The sequence below is a fragment of the Heptranchias perlo genome, chromosome 12 (genome assembly GCF_035084215.1).
Source record: "Heptranchias perlo isolate sHepPer1 chromosome 12, sHepPer1.hap1, whole genome shotgun sequence".
Classification (NCBI taxonomy): domain Eukaryota; kingdom Metazoa; phylum Chordata; class Chondrichthyes; order Hexanchiformes; family Hexanchidae; genus Heptranchias; species Heptranchias perlo.
The window spans coordinates 55,268,363-55,287,370 of record NC_090336.1 but is presented as its reverse complement, the minus strand read 5'-3'; the positions used below and the strand labels follow the sequence as shown (position 1 = coordinate 55,287,370).

General features: G+C 39.7%; 1 protein-coding gene across 5 annotated transcripts in view; it reads right to left on the bottom strand.

Moving 5' to 3' along the window:
- The window catches only part of ano1a (anoctamin 1, calcium activated chloride channel a), a 182,816-nt gene that overhangs the window by 116,266 nt on the left and 47,542 nt on the right, over window positions 1-19,008 (bottom strand). For all 5 annotated transcript variants that reach the window (XM_067994135.1, XM_067994136.1, XM_067994138.1 and 2 more), the window contains exons 3-5: window positions 16,377-16,661; window positions 6,377-6,475; window positions 971-1,122 (exon numbers count right to left, since the gene is read on the bottom strand). In XM_067994135.1, the coding sequence (XP_067850236.1) occupies window positions 971-1,122; window positions 6,377-6,475; window positions 16,377-16,661 (536 nt within the window). The remainder of the gene's footprint in view (window positions 1-970; window positions 1,123-6,376; window positions 6,476-16,376; window positions 16,662-19,008) is intronic.

The window sequence follows — 19,008 nt, the reverse complement described above, 5'->3', positions numbered from 1 at the left end:
GTTGTTCTTTTTTTGTTCCGTACGTCTGCTCTCTGTACAGCTTCGTGCCTTGGTAATAAGTGAGATGGCATGAAACACTCTCACATCACTGCAACTAGCTGAAGGGGAATCCAAATGCAAGAGCAAGATTCTGCTATCGAGTTAAGTGGTGCCTAAAGACAAGCTATTCACTTACAAATGATGAGCATCTAAACGCTTGCTAATGGTATTATCCAAACAAAACATTCATTCATTGTGAAAGTTTGGATCTCTGGAGTCATGAACATTAGCCCCATCCAAAACACTAAATTTCCTGTTGAGCAATAGTGAACATTGGTTGAAAAGTAACCTCATGAGAAAATGTTTACCACTTTTATTCAAGGTTACGATAAATACGATGATGTGGAGATGCCGGTGATGGACTGGGGTGGACAAATGTAAGGAGTCTTACAACACCAGGTTATAGTCCAACAGCTTTATTTGAAATCACAAGCTTTCGGAGGCTTTCTCCTTAGTCACCTGACGAAGGAGGAAGCCTCCGAAAGCTTGAGATTTCAAATAAAGCTGTTGGACTATAACCTGGTGTTGTAAGACTCCTTACGATAAATACGATTTGACTATAGTTAACATTATTCTTTCCCAAACAAAATAAATACCATGGTTGGTGGCAAGCAAAATATTTACCCATGATTAGCTTTTACAGCCTCATTCTTAATGCAACTGTATTTTAAACATATTTATTTCAATATCCAAAACAGATTAACTATTTTCAGCCATTTCTATTTTAATTCTATTCACTGCATCCAACATAGTTTGGATGTAAAAAAAATGGGAATAAATAAATAAAAAAAACCTTTGCACAAACTAATGGATTGAATTCCTGTCTACATATTCAAGACAAACTTTTAGAACAAATAAATATTAGAAGGAAAAAAAGACAAATAAAACATGAACTATACTATATTTAGATGGTTGGTGCATCAGTACTTACAAGTGTTTCTTCTCTCTGGAGAATGGGTAGGAAAGGTGCTTGAATGTAACGTTGCTGTGTTCTTTCACTTTTGGTCGCAATGGTGAAGTAATTTTATACACGACGTTGGAGATTTTGCTGAGGATCCCGGTTTTCTGCTTTACTTCATACACCTGAAAAATTAGCAGCAATAAACCACATGGCACTTCTCTGTGGCAATTAACCAAGTACAGCTTAGATACCATCTTACATTGCATAACAAAATATATTCAAATAAAATCAACAATTCACATAAACATGACATTATTGGCTTCCCTAATGATAAATTTTCAGGAAATATTAATTCTGCATTTGAGGTTTATCCAAAGTCATTTTTTCTGTAAATGTATCATGGTAATTTCCAATGTAATGCTTTTGTAAATATTGAATAGGTTTTTAAAAAGTGCAATATCTGAGATACATTTGTCAGTTGTGTTCTAAACTTTTGTTGTCTTTTGTTCACTGGTTTCTTCCAGAATTATTTTTCCCAGTCCAATTTATAACATGTTACTAGGGTTTTTTTTTTGGTTACTGTTGTGGAGCATTTCCATTAGGAATTTAATCAAAGTAATGTTCAGCAGCAAATCCATTAGTACTGATCTCATCTAACATTGAATGAATTAGTTGGAAATTGCAACTAATCACAGAAGAATTATTTTACAAGAGATTTCTAAAAGAACTGATGAGGAATGATCATCATCCAAATAAGTGAGGTCCCAAACCATAAGTTAACATGTCCACCAGCTCACAGCTAAACTGCTTCTAGGCATATCCCATGCTGCAGCCAAGCATCTCAGACTCAGATTTCACACTTTAAAAACAAAATTCTGTCTTTGTCTCTTGACCTCCAATTTCCCTTGACCTTTTATTTATTGTCTTGTTGAAGATTTGCAATCAGTGCATTTCCATGGTTTTAAAAAAAATTATAAGCTTCCTATAGAGGGATATGGGCCAAATGCAGGCAACTGGGACTAGCTTAGTGGTATAAACTGGGCGACATGGACATGTTGGGCCAAAGGGCCCGTTTCCATGTTGTAAACTTCTATAATTCTATAAATGAAGTTCATTCAGGTTGCAATACAGCATTATACCACTGGTCTTAACCCAGTAGTTGCAGAGTGCCAAGCACAGTTGGCAGGACCAGAGATATACTGCAAGTGGTGAGTTGCATTCTGCTCACTGGAAGACAGCTTTGACCACTTGCGCTCACACTAGAGTTTCCAACTCTGGTTAAATGTATTCTTGAAGGTTTCATCACATGCCCCGCCCTCACATTCCCACCATTAGTCACCCAACATGTCCATCCTCAGAGCGTACCGCTTTCCCACAGCTAATTGGAATATGAAAAGACTCATTAATCCACTTGGATGATTCTTGCCTGTCAGTCAAACAGCCTTTTTATCCCATTTCCAATATCTTTACAACTAATAAACAGAAGCGTTGAAAGAAAATGAAAAATATTAAAAATACCTCTGATTTCCTCCTGGGTTTGCTCGCAGCAGTGTCCTGGAGATTAATCTTCAATTCCTGGAGACTCCAGGCCAATCCTGGAAGGTTGGCAACCCTAGCTTACATACATGTGCAGGGCTCAGCTACCCAGCAGATACTTGTTAATGTTAGGAGATCACAGGTGGCAGCATCTGCTTTATCAGAACATTAACAAGAGACTTGATAAGTAGCATCACTCGAGCACTTTTTAACACTCAGCTTTGTAGCGCACTGGAGTTATACTCCACTGAGTGAAGTGCAAGCTGTGGGAAATGGCCTTCCAGAAAGGGGTCTCTTGGCTTTGGTGCGCTCAAGAGTCAGATCAACACCTGAGCTACGCTGCCACTTGTATTGATACGCACCCAGAACTCACTCTCACGTGTAAGTTTATGGCAAGGTTATTGCTAAGATTCTGATGATCTGTTTAGAATTCAAAGTAACTGCTTTATTTGAAATGAGTTTTTCCAAAATTAAAAAAAAAAATCACACTGCAATAACATATTCCAGAAGAACACTTTATGACATTAAGGCATAACAGAGTCAGATCAACAGCAACAACATCACCATATATTCTACTGGGTTTCAGAGACAGTTCTGTGCAACTCCCTCAGAAATTCTAGAGAGGAGAAACCTTATCTCTCTCTCTCTCCAATGAGTTCTTGTACTCGTGGAAAACAGACCGCAGCAAATTAGTCTTGTCCAACCCTGCACAGCATTTCCCCATTTTCTTACTAGCATTAGATCACAGTGTAGAGGCCTTTGATACACGAACAGTGCCCTTATCCAGGTTAGCTACATCTGTATACGTTGGTAGGGAGATTTGTTCCAAGCAAGTTTTTAATATCATTCTGGTTGATGGAATTGTTTCCAGTTGCAGTGACCCTATCGAAACAAAATTCTGAATCCCATATAATTTTTCTCTATGGTAAAAGATCTCTACAAACAAAATAAAATTGGACAAACCAATTTGATTTCCTCATATGCCATTTAGTTTCATTTTAGCATGTTAACTTTCCTTTTTGTTGTACTTTCTATTATTTCCTCCTTATCTTCTTTGATCTCCATTAATCCTCATGCTTCCCCCCCCCCCCGCCCCAGTACTTTCTTATACTCTTCACTTTCTTTCAGGGTATTTTAGATCAGGTCTTTGTTGACGTCTATTTCAAAGACAGCAGAGAATGTGTGGATCAAGTCCAAGGAGTATTACAGGCAGCGGGAACTCTCATAAAAACAAGTCATGGAACAGCAAAGCAACAGGGAAAACCTACAGATTAAACCAAGAATTGCCTGAAAATGGTGCCAAAAAGCACAGACATCAGGGAAATAAGTTCCTACACACTATCTCCCAATGTTTGTTCATGCAGAGCACACGAGAGTAAATATCAGCATTTGGGAAAAAGGGAAGTGAAGTCTGGGTTCTAGTGTGCATACTGGAATATTGGCCAAGATATACAATATTTTGTATGTTTTATTATTTATGGTTTAGGAACTAATGGTAATATTTTTTTATTATTTGTTCATGGGATGCGGCCGTCGCTGGCAAGGCCGGCATTTATTGCCCTTGAGAAGCTGGTGGTGAGCTGCCTTCTTGAACTGCTGCAGTCCGTGAGGTGAAGGTTCTTGCACAGTGCTGTTAGGAAGGGAGTTCCAGGATTTTGACCCAGTGACGATGAAGGAACGGCGATATAGTTCCAACTCAGGATGGTGTGTGACTTGGAGGGGAACGTGCAGGTGGCGTTGTTCCTATGAGCTTACTGCCCTTGTCCTTCTAGATGGTAGAGGTCGCAGGTTTGGGAGGTGCTGTCGAAGAAGCCTTGGCGAGTTGCTGCAGTGCATCCTGTGGATGGTACACACTGCAGCCACAGTGCGCCAGTGGTGAAGGGAGTGAATGTTTAGGGTGGTGGATGGGGTGCCAATCAAGCGGGCTGCTTTATCTTGGATGGTGTCGAGCTTCTTGAGTGTTGTTGGAGCTGCACTCATCCAGGCAAGTGGAGAGTATTCCATCACACTCCTGACTTGTGCCTTGTAGATGGTGGAAAGGCTTTGGGGAGTCAGGTGGTGAGTCACTCACAGCGGAATACCCAGCCTCTGACCTGCTCTTGTAGCCACAGTATTTATGTGGCTGGTCCAGTTAAGTTTCTGGTCATTGGTGACCCCCAAGATGTTTAAATTAATGCTTAAATACCTGTGTGATTACACGAGAGGAGATTTATGAGGATGTTGCCAGGACTGGAGAATTTTAGCTATGAGGACAGATTGGATAAGCTGGGGTTGTTTTCTTTGGATGAGGGGAGATTTAATTGAGGTGTATAAAATTACAAGGGGCCTAGATGGAGTGGATAAGAAGACCTATTTCGCTTAGCAGAGAGGTCAATAACCAGGGGCCATAGCTTTAAAATGATTGGTAGAAGGATTAGAGGGGAGCGGAGGAAAACTTTTTTCACCCAGAGGGTGGTGGGTGTCTGGAACTGACTGCCTGAAAGGGTGGTAGAGGCAGAAACCCTCAACTCATTTAAAAAGTACTTGGACGTTTACCTGAAGTGTCATGGCCCACAAGGCTATGGACCAAGTGCTGGAAAGTGGGATTAGGCTGGGTGGCTCACTTTCGGCTGACACTGATGCAATGGGCCGAATAGCCTCCTTCTGTGCTGTAAATTTTCTATGATCTTCCCCTGTCCGCCATTTTAAACTACTTAATTCATATTGTCTGCCAATTTAGTGAACCTATTAAGTGTTTGTCCCCACATGGTCAACAAAGGGATAAGACAGCAGTCTGATCACGAAAACCTGCTTGTTTTATTTTAAGTCATTGACCAGACAAACTGAAGACCACCTAGGTGTCGTGATGTTGTAGCAACATGACCGACCAATGAGAAGGGGCAAACCTATGATTTGTATCAAGTAGTTATGGACCTAGGCTCATTTTCTGTTCAAAAACTGATTTTTGAAAAAGGACAGAATTTTTTTTCCCCCATTACAGGTCAGTAACCAAGCTTTACGTTAACTCAACACCTTATATCGTTTAGCTGTTAAGGTAACACACAAGAAAGTGATCAGATATACTGCATCAAATAGGCTAAACATTAACATGTACATGGGCCACATTTGTTTAAAAAGTACTGTAGTAGCTTTGAAGAAAGAAATACTTCAAAAACATTTTCCTCTCAACTTACCCTAATAAGGGTTTTACAAATCTTCTGACCTGTTAAACAAATGGTGAACTTTTACCACAGCTCTTCACCTCTTACAAGAATGAGCAATTCAACCACACTGGAGACCCCCAATTCAAACAGCAAATACCTGCACTAAAAAAGATCAAAATCCATCAAAGATTATAGTTGATGGGGTGGACGTCAGTTCCCTCAATATCAGCCAAGTACACCAGCATTCCTGTTCTTTTACTGTAGCCAATAACATCTAAAAGAACTTGCATTTACACAGGATTTCCAAGAGTGCCTCAAATCTATGAATTACTTTTAAAATGTAGTCATAGTTGTTATGTAGGGAAATGATGACGACAATTTCTGCAGGTCAAGATCCCATAAATAGTAAATGAGAGGAATGCATGTTTTTAAGTGACATTGGTTGAGGGAGAAACGTTGGCCAGGTACACCGGGAGAATGTATATACAAGAAGGATGAAGAGAGTACTTTGCTTTACAAGTACTTCCTTCCCTCTCCCCCTCAGTATCATGTTCATTAAGGTTGTACTTTGGTTTGAAAACTCCACAAATATTAAATGTGTTTTTTTTAAAAAAAAGTTGATTCCAAGAGCTTTTGTTGTAACTTGAACAGTAACTGAAAATATTGGTGCTCAGACTTCAGGCATCCACTCCACCAATTGGAATACCCTACAAGATATGATTAAGACACCTAGATAGCTTAAGTGATCACAGCTTACCTTTTTAGTGGGCATCTTAAGCTTCAGAAATTCTGCCTCTCTGCAAAGCACATGCCACGGTGCATGTATCTTCACAAATCCAAGGCCGTAAGCTTTTGGCTGGGAGAAGGGGGGAGAAAAAGCAATGAATTACCACAATTTACAAAAAAATTAAACACATTCTCGGTTACTCTCCTAATGATGCGTTGAAACACTCAATCCTGTATTGCACTGCTGTCCACTCACCAACACTACAACTATCCTGAAGGCAGTTGAGGTTTTAGTACAGCAATTCCCCATCAATCATGCTAATTCATCATTATACTCATCAATACAGATCCACTATGAGAACTGTTGTGACTGTCTGGGGCTCCCCATCATTAACTGTGTACTACTTCAGAAATTATTGGATGTTATTCTGGTGATGTGTCTGTTCTCCATTTCCTTATTTTCTTTCCTCATTCATCTCCCTCCCCTCCACCCCTTTTTCATTTACTCTTATTTCTCTCCCTTTGCCTTCTACGTCCCACCCCCCTCCCCCATTGGGCTGCCTGAAAAAAATCTCAGGATTTTAATTAAAATGTTTGAGTAGTGAGGGGGTTGGTAACACAATGACAGAACATAGTCCCTTTAGTGCTGAATGCTGAGGTCAACCCCAGTGCACATGGATGGAATGAAAGCATACTTGGTTATGGGAGAGAAAAACAAACTCAAATGGGCTTAGCCAACTGCCATCCATTTTTCCAATGGATGAAAGCTATTGAAATACTAGTTTGGTAATCTCAAAGAAGCCATGAGGAAAGAGTGGAGATAAATACATCACTTACACCTACATGAAAAAGCTTGGTAGAGCATTTAATGGATATTCATGCTCCTACCTTTCCCAGCTAGACCACCAAGCATCAGATCCATGCAGCTGCGTAATACTCACTTTTCTACTGTAAGCATCTATTTGTTCTCGCCGAAAAATCACAAACCCTCCCTCTCTTAGATGATGGTTTAGACTTAAACCTTTTAATAATTAAGTTGTAATAATGGAAAAAAATGTTACCTCTATTTCACACCAACTGTGCAAGTGTAGAAGCAAAGCTTACGTTTGCATAGGGAATGAGCAGTGTTTATACGCATGGTTAAACTTTCCAACTGCACATGTACTGTCCCATTTTTTTAAAAAAAGGGTATAAGGTCAAAATGGATCAAATTCAGGTCTTTTGTAAATTAACTCCAACTGGTTTACTTTGAGTTACTTAGGGTTTGGAACTCAGTTTGACACTTGTCCCTACTAATCTCAAATATGCCTGCCACCACAGTTGAATAAGAGAAATATTCCATTAGTCAGGACTGTCATTCTTCAGCTCAATGGAGTATAATAGTTCACTTGCTCCATAGTTCACTGATTAGTCAATATAAGACAGTGACTTTTGAGATTGTCCAAAGGAATAGTAGTGTCCCTATCGACATTTGATGCTTGCGTAATTTCTTTTAAGACTTGTCAAATTAACTCGAGTTGGTTTATATTCAAAAAGTAACAAGGCAGTTTAGGAACTAACAAACTGCATACTACCCAAATTTGAAGTAGAGTACATTGTACACCAATATTATACACTACTGTCAGAGATTGAACACAGATAAGAAAGACAACTCATTTATAAACAGCAAACTTTTAAAATGCTGTCATCCTTCCAGTGTTAATATATTCAGAAATGCATGTCAGAGAGAGTCAGCATGGATGTGTGAAAGGTAGGTCGTGCCTGACAAACCTGATTGAATTTTTTGAAGAGGTGACTAAAGTAGTGGACAGGGGGATGTCAATGGATGTTATTTATATGGACTTCCAGAAGGCATTTGATAAGGTCCCACATAAGAGACTGTTAGCTAGGATAGAAGCCCATGGAATCGAGGGAAAAGTACGGACTTGATTAGGAAGTTGGCTGAGCAAAAGGCGACAGAGAGTAGGGATAATGGGTAGGCACTCACATTGGCAGGATGTGACTAGTGGAGTCCTGCAGGGATGTGTCTTGGGGCCTCAATAATTCACAATATTTATTAGCGACTTAGATGAAGGCATAGAAAGTCTCATATGTAAGTTTGCCGATGACACAAAGATTGGTGGCATTGTAAGCAGTGTAGGTGAAAACATAAAATTACAAAGTGATATTGATAGATTAGGTGAATGGGCAAAACTGTGGCAAATGGAATTCAATGTAGGCAAATGTGAAGTCATCCACTTTGGATCAAAAAAAGGATAGAACAGGGTACTTTCTAAATGGTAAAAAGTTAAAAACAGTGGATGTCCAAAGGAACTTAGGGGTTCAGGTACATAGATCATTGAAGTGTCATGAACAGGTGCAGAAAATAATCAATAAGGTTAATGGAATGCTGGCCTTTATATCTAGAGGACTAGAGTACAAGGGGGCAGAAGTTATGCTGCAGCTATACAAAACCCTGGTTAGACCGCACCTGGAGTACGGTGAGCAGTTCTGGGCACCGCACCTTCGGAAGGACATATTGGCCTTGGAGGGAGTGCAGCGTAGGTTTATTAGAATGATGCCCGGACTTCAAGGGTTAAGTTACGAGGAGAGATTACACAAATTGGGGTTGTATTCTCTAGCGTTTCGAAGGTTAAGGGGTGATCTGATCAAAGTTTATATGATATTAAAAGGGAGCAGATAGGGTGGATAGAGAGAAACTATTTCTGCTGGTTGGGGATTCTAGGAGTAGGGGGCACAGTCTAAAAATTAGAGCCAGACCTTTCAGGAGTGAGATTAGAAAACATTTCTACGCACAAAGGGTGGCAGAAGTTTGGAACACTCTTCCGCAATCAGCAATTGATACTAGCTCAATTGCTAAATTTAAATCTGAGATAGATAGCTTTTTGGCAACCAAAAGTATTAAGGGATATGGGCCAAAGGCAGGTATATGGAGTTAGATCACAGATCAGCCATGATCTTATCAAATGGTGGAGCAGGCACGAGGGGCTGAAAGGAACAGTAGGCCAATGTAACTGTGGAAAAATACTCAGCTTCAAAATCACGATAAAAGATTTCACAAATAACCACCACCAAACACTACCACAGACAGAAATATGCCAACTATTAACCTACAGCCACAAGAACTACAGCCAATGAAACAAGTCAGCATAAAAGAGATGAATAACAGCAATAACTGATGTGTGTTGTGTGAAGCAACAATGCTTTGATGTTTAAAATTCAGCTCAATTTTTTTTTTGCTTCATTTTGTCAGGGTGTGGGAAGGAGCTGCACAAATCAAGAATTTACAAGTTCTTAAAATCATGTTACTGAATGATGATTATTTTTTCTCTGTTATTCACCCAAATGACTAACAAATGATGAACTGGGTACTCTTTGTATGAAGATCCAACATTTTCATTTATGACTCTTTCATCTCAAACTTTAACATTCCTGGCAGACCGAGAAACAGATCAAAAAGGAACATGTTGTAAACAGTCAAAGAATCAGGCTAGAACCAAACTTGGCCTTTCCTGTAAACCAATCATAGGCAACACAACAGGTCAAAAGTTCAAACTCAGTGTCTTGGAACTGAAAGTACAAACATTTCACAAAGGATTAATGTACCTTATAGTGGCACCAAGGTTATTCTACTCTTGTAAATATAACAGTAAAACTACTTAAGTCACACTCCAAATTGTGGAGAAAACTGTATAACCCAAAAATTTAAACACTTGCTCAATTTTTTTTTTATTGACAGCAATTTTAATACAGAAGAAAATGATGAAAAAATCTTACACCCAATAGATAATATTTTGCTAATGAAATTAGCGTTTTGATCACTTAATATTTTTAGCTCAGGTACCTCGCTTACCCAATACAATTGTATTATTTAATAGCACACTCTTATTTGGGAGGGAGTGTGAAATATGCTCTGGTGTTAATAAACCCGAATTGCACTCAAGGGCAACTTGTGCTAAATTATAAATTCATTAGTTCCACTTAAGAAGAATTGATTAGTAATATACGAGCACAGCCTACAGCAGCTGAGGGCTTACCAAATTTGGAACCGAAATTGGCAAGGTGCCTTCAGCAACTAACATTTGTAACATTAACTTGCTTGTACAGCAAGACCTTTTAAGTGGTTAGGACAGAGGAGTAATCTTTTCCCCAGATAAGATTTATGATAGAAGTACAATATTTGTCTCACTATTTGTTCAGCTAATACATACTCAAATAGTGGAGGTAACCAATACATGGCTGTTGTAACATTACTCTCCCCCGCCCTCCCCCATCCCCAGTGCATTTCTTTCTAAAATTGGAATCAATCCAAAGATTTTATGTACATCCATTTGAAAAACAATATACTCGAATAAATGGGGCTAATAAATTGTGAAGCAATGCCATCACTGATAGACAGTGAAAACTGAAAAATATGGCCAGCAAGCCCAACATCAATGCAAAACACTGCAGAGATAACTCACCACTTTCAAGCTGATGCACTTTTTAAAAAAAAAAGTTGCTTATGAGCTCCACCGATCTGAATAATTGCAATATGGTACTGAGACATATGGACCTGTATAGCCCCCTGATCTGTTCTGAGTGAATTTATATCAGAGACAGAATATTGACAATTGGCCTCATTGTCTAGTGAGCTGGGGGCAAGATGGAGGGGGTTGGGTGAAAGCCAGGTCAGAAGACTGAAAGCCAGTATAGAAGACAGTGTATGCTGGGTGACATTAGGATCAAACTTGGCGGCGATGTCCACTTTGAAAGAATAGCTTGCTGGCACTCACTGTCTAGACTGACATATGAAGAATGCCCACTTGAGTGAGGGGGAAATGGGTGATACCCGTAAAATAGGGTTGACAACTGGGCATTTCAATCCCACTCCTCAAAATCCATGTCTATGAACCATTTAACCAGCAGCATACAGAAGTTGTTTCAAACTTACTTGCTCTCAGGCTGCAAATCCAAAACAGATTTTGTTGTGTACCCCATTGCAAGGGTTAGTTTTGACATTTATTGTTCGCAGAAAGGAGTTGGATATGTTTGGAACGCAGGGCATGATGCTCTCCCAGCTCAAGGAGGTCATTTTTGCCTCATGTTGGTCCCATAACCTCTTCCATGTTTGCCCTGAAGAATCAATAGCAACTGCTTCACATGCCTGGTTACAATGGAAAATGAGCCCTTTGCAAACCTTCAGTGAAAACAGCAACCTCTGACAGCAAAATTCCACAGCACTACAAATGGAGAGGTTTAGAACTGTGCCAGTGTTACTGGTCAGAGAAATTAACTAGAGCTTGGAAACGAGGAGCAGTCAAACAACTACAAAATACATGTACGCCTCAATTTATACATTTTCTTGGATAATTTGTGGTTTCTGCAAGTTGGGTATTATTATTCAATCAATGTATCTAAGCTCGCTGGACTTGAGTAAATGGGGTGTCCCCACAGGGAGGAAGTGTAAACTCCTTACCAGGAAAACAGCAAGTCTACCCAGGTGGATTTCCCAGCTGTTTGAATTGGCGCCTCAAAAACAGTGATGGGTTTCTATGTGTGTCAGACATCCAGCTAAACAAATATTACCAGTTTCAGTAATGTTATACTACCTGTACTAAAGGATAAAAGGAAATGAAGTTCCAAATACCATCATCCCACTCCCATTTGTGTCCAAATGCAAAATCTTCTGGCTTCCAGTCGGAGAAGGGGATAATACCATTTGGCCTCCTCCCTCTCATTCGAGAGGGTGGTAGCCCTATTGTGAAATCATACACTGACATTAGTTGCTGCCTTCAGGAGAGATCGGAAAGAAGAAATAGGGAGAAAAATGGGAGTAAATTGAGTTAACACCAAGTACCCAGTTCGCAATTTACAAGAATCATTTTGTCACTAATCTCATTTACAAACAGGTAAAAATCGGGAGAGACGTGCAGTATACAGCTATCTACACAATGGCTAATCACTATTAAGACTACTGCTAACTGCGTTACATTAGTCAGATTGCTACACAATTGCTCCTACCAGTTGCTGATCCCCTTTCGATTGCTGCTGCACGGATTCAGAGCTATTAGCTCTTTTCATTACTGGGCTGGAATCACAGCTGAGATCATTCTGAGCATCAGGGAAGCAGCAGTGGGGGAATAATATAAAAAGACAAACTATGAGATCATCTCATTACATCCATAATCTACTCGTAATAGCGAGATGGCATCATATTTATTAGTCCATACAGCTAAGGGAGGAAGGTAAGTCCCAAAGTGGTGTTTGCAGCATGTTTACATGACTCAGATGATCAAAGCTCAGGTTCATCAAAGCGTAGCCCATATTTTTGTGCCCATTTATCATGCGTCTATAATGTTTGACACGTTCATTTACTTAGTTAAGCACTATGTGTCTTGTAAGTTTACTCTGGATTGTACTATTGAACAGTGTTGAAAATTATGTAGTAATATTTTGTATTGGGAAGGTCCATCAGTTTGATTAAGAATTTTTCAATTATTAGAGGCAGAATTTGACAAAAAAAATCAACTGTCCCTCTTCTAAAATTTATTAATAACCTTCATTGGTTACAGTGGAATGCACATGTGTGGATAGTATCTGCTCGTTTCAATGCCTCCCAGGCTTGGCAGTGATTTCATTCATTTGCAGCCATAGACAAAAGCCAGACTGCTTGGGTGTAGCCTATCCACCTATTTTCTTGGTAAGAAAAGCCATATTTAGGGACTGAGTGACATTTTAAAGTAGCCAGCAACACAGTGCAATTTAGGTAATATGCTCACTGAAAAAGGGTGCTGCATGTGCTTTTTATCTGAAGTATCTTAATCTCATTTCCCCGTAAGATGCTTTAGGGCCTCAATGGCGAGAACCAGTTCAGTTATCGCACATCGCATAGTGGTCAGGACTGCTGAATAAGCAGTAAATTCACAAGAATGCTGCATTTCACATTACATACTGCACTAAAACTGCAAATACACTTCGTTTAAATTCCTTTCAGCGGTGAATAAAATCATTTTATACCATTTGTGGCATCTTGCGCAACATATTAATCCTCAATTGTACAACAGCAAAAATATCTGAAGGACCTAAAATCACAACTAGAGTGAGAATTAAATACATATGAAATAACAGAAACAAATTGCACAAATAAGGTATACAATACAAAGAATAACTTGGTATGGTAAACTCCTTGGGGAAAAAAGCCATTCACTTAAGAAAAAAACAACCTGTATACCAGCTGCAATTAAACTCATCCAACAATCTGTGCGTTCTAAAAACTGTATCATTGGAGCTGCAGAATATATACAGTGGGCAATGATTAGTCAGCTCAGATGTGGCACGTGTCAAATATTCCAAACCCATCAAAAACACTGATGGGTTTGCATGGCACATTTTTATTTGAATATCAGCGTTAACCTAAAGTCAGCAGAAAAGGGTTCTTTGCACTGGGTTTCTCCTTGCCAATCAGCTGCTGGATTTCCACAGGGCTCTGGTTAAAATTATCATGGGATTTTGTTCCCCGTGGGGATAGCAAGAGAATGTTACCATAACTATCCATTTACCACCAAATGTAAATACTTAAACATGGAATAAATCTCCATATGTTTTTATGTAAAGTAGAAACTGTGGGGTTAAAGATTAGATCACAAAAGGTCCAATGTGTCAATTAGTTGATCTTCTGTAACAAAAAATGTATCAAGTCATCCTGTAACGGTGTCTCTGCCGGTCTTCTGCACCAAGATCTTATCATTTCCCTGGTTTTGTTTGTCTTCCAATGGGTCTCACTAGTTCTTGCTCTATTTAGGACTTGGGCATCTCCCCTTGTCTATTTCCCCATTCATTCCCAACTCTCCTCAGTTTCCAGAAGTTTCTCCTTCTCTGTCTCCCCTCTCTTCTGTATGTCTCCCATTCTATAGGTCTCATGCATACTTTCTCTCTGTACGCATGTCAGCCTTTCTCATCGCTCTCATTATCTTCTTTTCAGCACAATCTTTCACTGAGACCTGGAACCAAACCTGGGGGTCTAATCAGCTGATAGCTGCAGAAGTGTCCTTCTCTCTCTCCCTGGATATGAAGGAGGGAAAAGGATACCTGACCAAAGTCTTGGGCCTGGTCTAAGCTGGGAGGGACCACGGAATCTGGGCTGAGAGGATGGAGTGACCTGGGCTAGCTCTACAAATAAATGGGGCACTCAAACAAGGGAGTGAGCAAAAAACATTTTGTTAATAGCAGACAGAGAGAAGCAGCATCAATTGGCAAGCAGCCACATAACACTGTGCAATAATATTAAAATGGATTTTGTAGCACTAATACAATACATCATCTTCAACTCCATAGATAAATCAAGATGTTTGCTTGCAGAATAATGACAATGGAGGGGATTCTCCAGCTCAGAGCCTGATATTGCTATGAGAACTTCTTGATTAAAAAAGTGATGGACATGTTCTCTGTGCAATATATTATACAGGAGCAAGGAAAGGAGCATTGGAATATTCCACGTCAGTAGATACTGGTTTTATTTGGAGCAAGTGAGTGGAGATTTCCTGTCCCCTTGTAGCTCACACTAGATGATTTGAGCCAAGTATTGCATTCAGATTTTGAATGTAGAATAACAATTTTTTTTTATTAAAGCAGACGCAGAGAGCTTAAGCTGTGGCCTTAAAAATAAAACGGTCTGAAAATTATTGGATATATCAATTCCTTACATATGATTTTGGTTGGGGTGGAGAGGAAAGAGGAGAGGGGACATGCCAGGAGCAAGTGGCAAAAGATCATGAAAAACAGCACCCAGGGAGGGTAAGGCAGAGGCAGAAAGGTGCTGAGGTCACATTTGCAGAAACCATTACTGGAGAGGGAGAGCTCTGGTAAGTCACATGGATCCAAAGGACAAAATTACTATAAGAGCAGTGGAGCCATTGGCCACGTGATTTCCACTGACCAATCTAAATAGTAAGAAGGAAGGTTGTTGGTAGCATGGACCACATAATTTCTGTAGAGCAATCACGTTGCTGGAAAACTGGATGGTTACATTCGATTGCTACCAAACTCAACATTTTAATTGGATAGCTAGGATTGGTACAAACTCAGGAAATTTCCATATGTTGGATGGTTAGACTTCATGTGGGGAGAAGCTTACAGTCATTTCAGAGCAAAATTGTTATCCAGCAGAATGTTTGTGGACTAAGTACGATAAATCACAATGGAGGAGGAGCACTGCAAGTCACTTAAAACACACTTCTGTCCATGCTGGTTGGAGATCCAAGGTGACCAAACACAAACATGGAAATTACTGTGTTAGCAGACGAAGACTTAACACACACACACACATCAAATTCTTCTTACTTCAATGGAGATGTATCCCATTGCAATTAGATACCAGCACATCAATCATGTGTGCAGTGACATCGCTCACAGTAACTTCCAGGCTATAGACTTACTTCTGCCATATAAACAGAGATTTGTAACTGTACTGTGCTCCCTACAGTGCCGTAACATAATGAGGATCATTGCCGTCGCACAGTGGTATGGGAAATACTAAAGAATTTTACTAAATTGTATTGATTGATTTGAAGAGCTGTCTGGCTGACAAAAATACAAATAGATTACTTGGGTCAGGATCAGAGACAATAGTGATAGAAAAACAAACACTCAGCTAAATACTTACTTTTCTAACCCTTTGTGAACTCCTATATGCTGATCCAAACTGTTCCATTCTGCATATTCCACCTATGTCACCATATTAAAGTATTACTACCATCTTGCTGTTTATCATAAAGTAAGCTGTATGAAATCATATTTAAAGGTTTTCAACAATAATTAAAGACTCTCCAAAACAATCAGGCAAGAAAAGACAGCTCCACACATCTATTATTTCACATTAACATTAGCTGAATAACTAGACCTAAACTCCTCCCCCCTCAGAGAACTCTTCGTAAATGGGAGAGAGTTATAAACTGCAAAGGCAAACAAACATATCCCTCACTTTTTTCTTTTTAAGATGGGTCATAACCAGCCCAAGAGCTCTGCAATAACATGAAACAATGTGACATTACCTCCTCGTCACTTTCCAGTTCCAACCCGGTATCGAGGAGGTTTTGTTCAAACTCATCCCTGCGCAATCTCCTGTCATCCTCTGGGAAATCTGATGGCTGGAGACCAAGGTCTAGGTCTTGTTCCTGGTGACGGCTGCCTACAGAGCCCCGGTGGCGTGAGCTGAACCCCTTGCGGTTTGATTTCTTGTACTGATACACCAACACATAATCCACGCGGCGCTTTCCATCTTGGAAATACAAGCCATTCGGATGTTCAGCATCCTGGTCTTCAAAGGCATTCAAAATCTAAGGAGAACAAGAAAAAAAGGAAAATTATTTCATGAAGCATGGCTTTCAAACTCTGTTCAAAAATTACATTACTAATGGCTTAGTAGGTAGATGCATTGTGTGACATTGAGTTATACTGACCAGGAGGATCAGAGTAGGGTGTTCAAATCGCTCCATGGCCTTGCCCCTCCCTATCTCTAACCTCCGACAGCCCAAGAACTCCGCATTCTTCCAATTCTGGCCTCTTGTGCATCCCCAATTTCCTTCGCTTCACCATTGGCGGTTGTGTCTTCAGCTGCCTAGGCCCCAAGCTCTGGAATTCCCTCTCTACACCTCTCCATCTCCCTCTTCTCCTTTAAGATGCTCCTTATAACCCACCTCTTGTGACCAAAAGTTTGGTCACCTGTCCCAAACATCACATGTGGCTCTGTGTCACATTTTGTCTGATTACACGCCAATGAGGTGCCTAGGGATGTTTTGCTACATTAAAAGGCACTATATAAATGCAAGTTGTTGTTTGCAAAGTAAGCTTCAACCCCAATATCAGAAGAGCACTCTCTACTGTACCAGTATAAATATTTCCATTTCCTACACAGCAAGCCTCATGTCATCTGTGACTGAGATTACCTATTTAACGCCAATTGTAGGGAGTTAACCTACAAAAAGGAACTGGGTCAGACAGGGAAGATATGAAACATTCCGACCCCCCCCCAACCTTTCTGTACTGGATTCAAACTCAGGGCCTACAGCTGAATGGAAAGTTCCTCACCAGTTCTCTGTAAATGTCCGATTTTTTAAAAAAATGTTAAAATAGAAGCACACTTTTTAAGTATGCTTTAAAATTCAATAGTTCACACATCTTGTATATTGGATTTTAGCATGTCACTGTGCTCTGGTCCTGCACAGCTCAAATAACTGAAGCAGCACCACACTGGCAGGAACAAAATGAGACTTGCTAAAATATCAGATTTACACGTAAATCATTTTGACTGTTGTACTGTTTGGATTAGCAAATGGAATAAAAGATGCTTTTTTTTCCTGCCGCACACGCAGGGTTATCATTTATTGTTGGGAGCAAATATTTACTCAAGAATGATTGAAAACATGCCAAAAAGTGAACTTTGGCTCATATCTAATTATTACTTGCATTAAATAGACAATACCTCAGCAGTGACAGTGAGTTACTACAGCTCTTGCAAGGGAATATAAAAAGGCCTGAAACTCAGCGCCACTCGTTTATTTTATGGGTACATAGCATTTGGTATAGCCCATTAACGGAAGTATGGTGCTGCCACCTGGGCTCTGTACAGTGAAGGGAATCTGCAGAGGCGGATTGGTTCAGTAACACGAAGATTTCAGTAAGGTGGCTCCAGAGGTTTTAATTTATTCACATGGGACAATATCTGTACTTTTACAAACAAAAATGGGATACATTTTGATGACTGAAGTGAGAAATGGAACAATTTTCTCATTTTTGTCACCCAAAAATAAGTACAAAGCATTACTTGGTCACATATAGCACATCTCAGATTTAAGATACAAATCAACCATGATCTAAGTGAATGGCAGAACAGGCTCAAGGGGCTGAATAACCTACTCCTGTTCCTATTGTAAAGTGCCCTCTACTTTCTCAATGATCCTTAAAATTGGAATTTAAAAGAGCACTATCTATTGCACCAATATGGATTTTATCAGTTTCCAACAACTAGAGTTTGGTCACAAGACTGTCAATCAAATCATTGACAGATCTGTGCTGCAAGGCTGTGCTCAGTAGGAACAGAGTTGAGACTGTCTACTCAATGCACATTGTACCCTTGTAACCAGAGAAAAGACCTCAAGGGATCCCTAAGGCTCAAAGGGACCGCAGAGTTGAACACGAGGATGAATAGGAAATAACTAAAATGATAAATGATTATTTCTTGAACATTTTTTTTTTAAAAACACAGGGAGGACACTAATATATAATCTTATCAAAAACACATTGTAGGAGCTCCAGAACGTTGCTGATAGCAAAGCAGATTTTAAACAGTCTGAAGACCAATAAATTCTGCAAGTCAGATGAACTAAATCCCAGGGTATTTAGAGAGGCAAGGGAGATTTGTGAAACATCATTTTGGAGGGAGGCAATGAACACTAAGGAGGCTCCCAGAGACTGGAAAAAAAGCAAAAATAGTTCCCATATTAAAGAAAGCATACAGCCATACCCGGCAACTACAAAGTCATTAGCCCGACCTTAATAAATAAGACAACTAATGCAATCAACAATCAACAACATAGATAGAAGCATAGGTCTATGAAAATATAATAAATAGCAGCTAAGGCGGCTATATTTTTTTGAGATGATAACATCCCCAACTAATGGGGG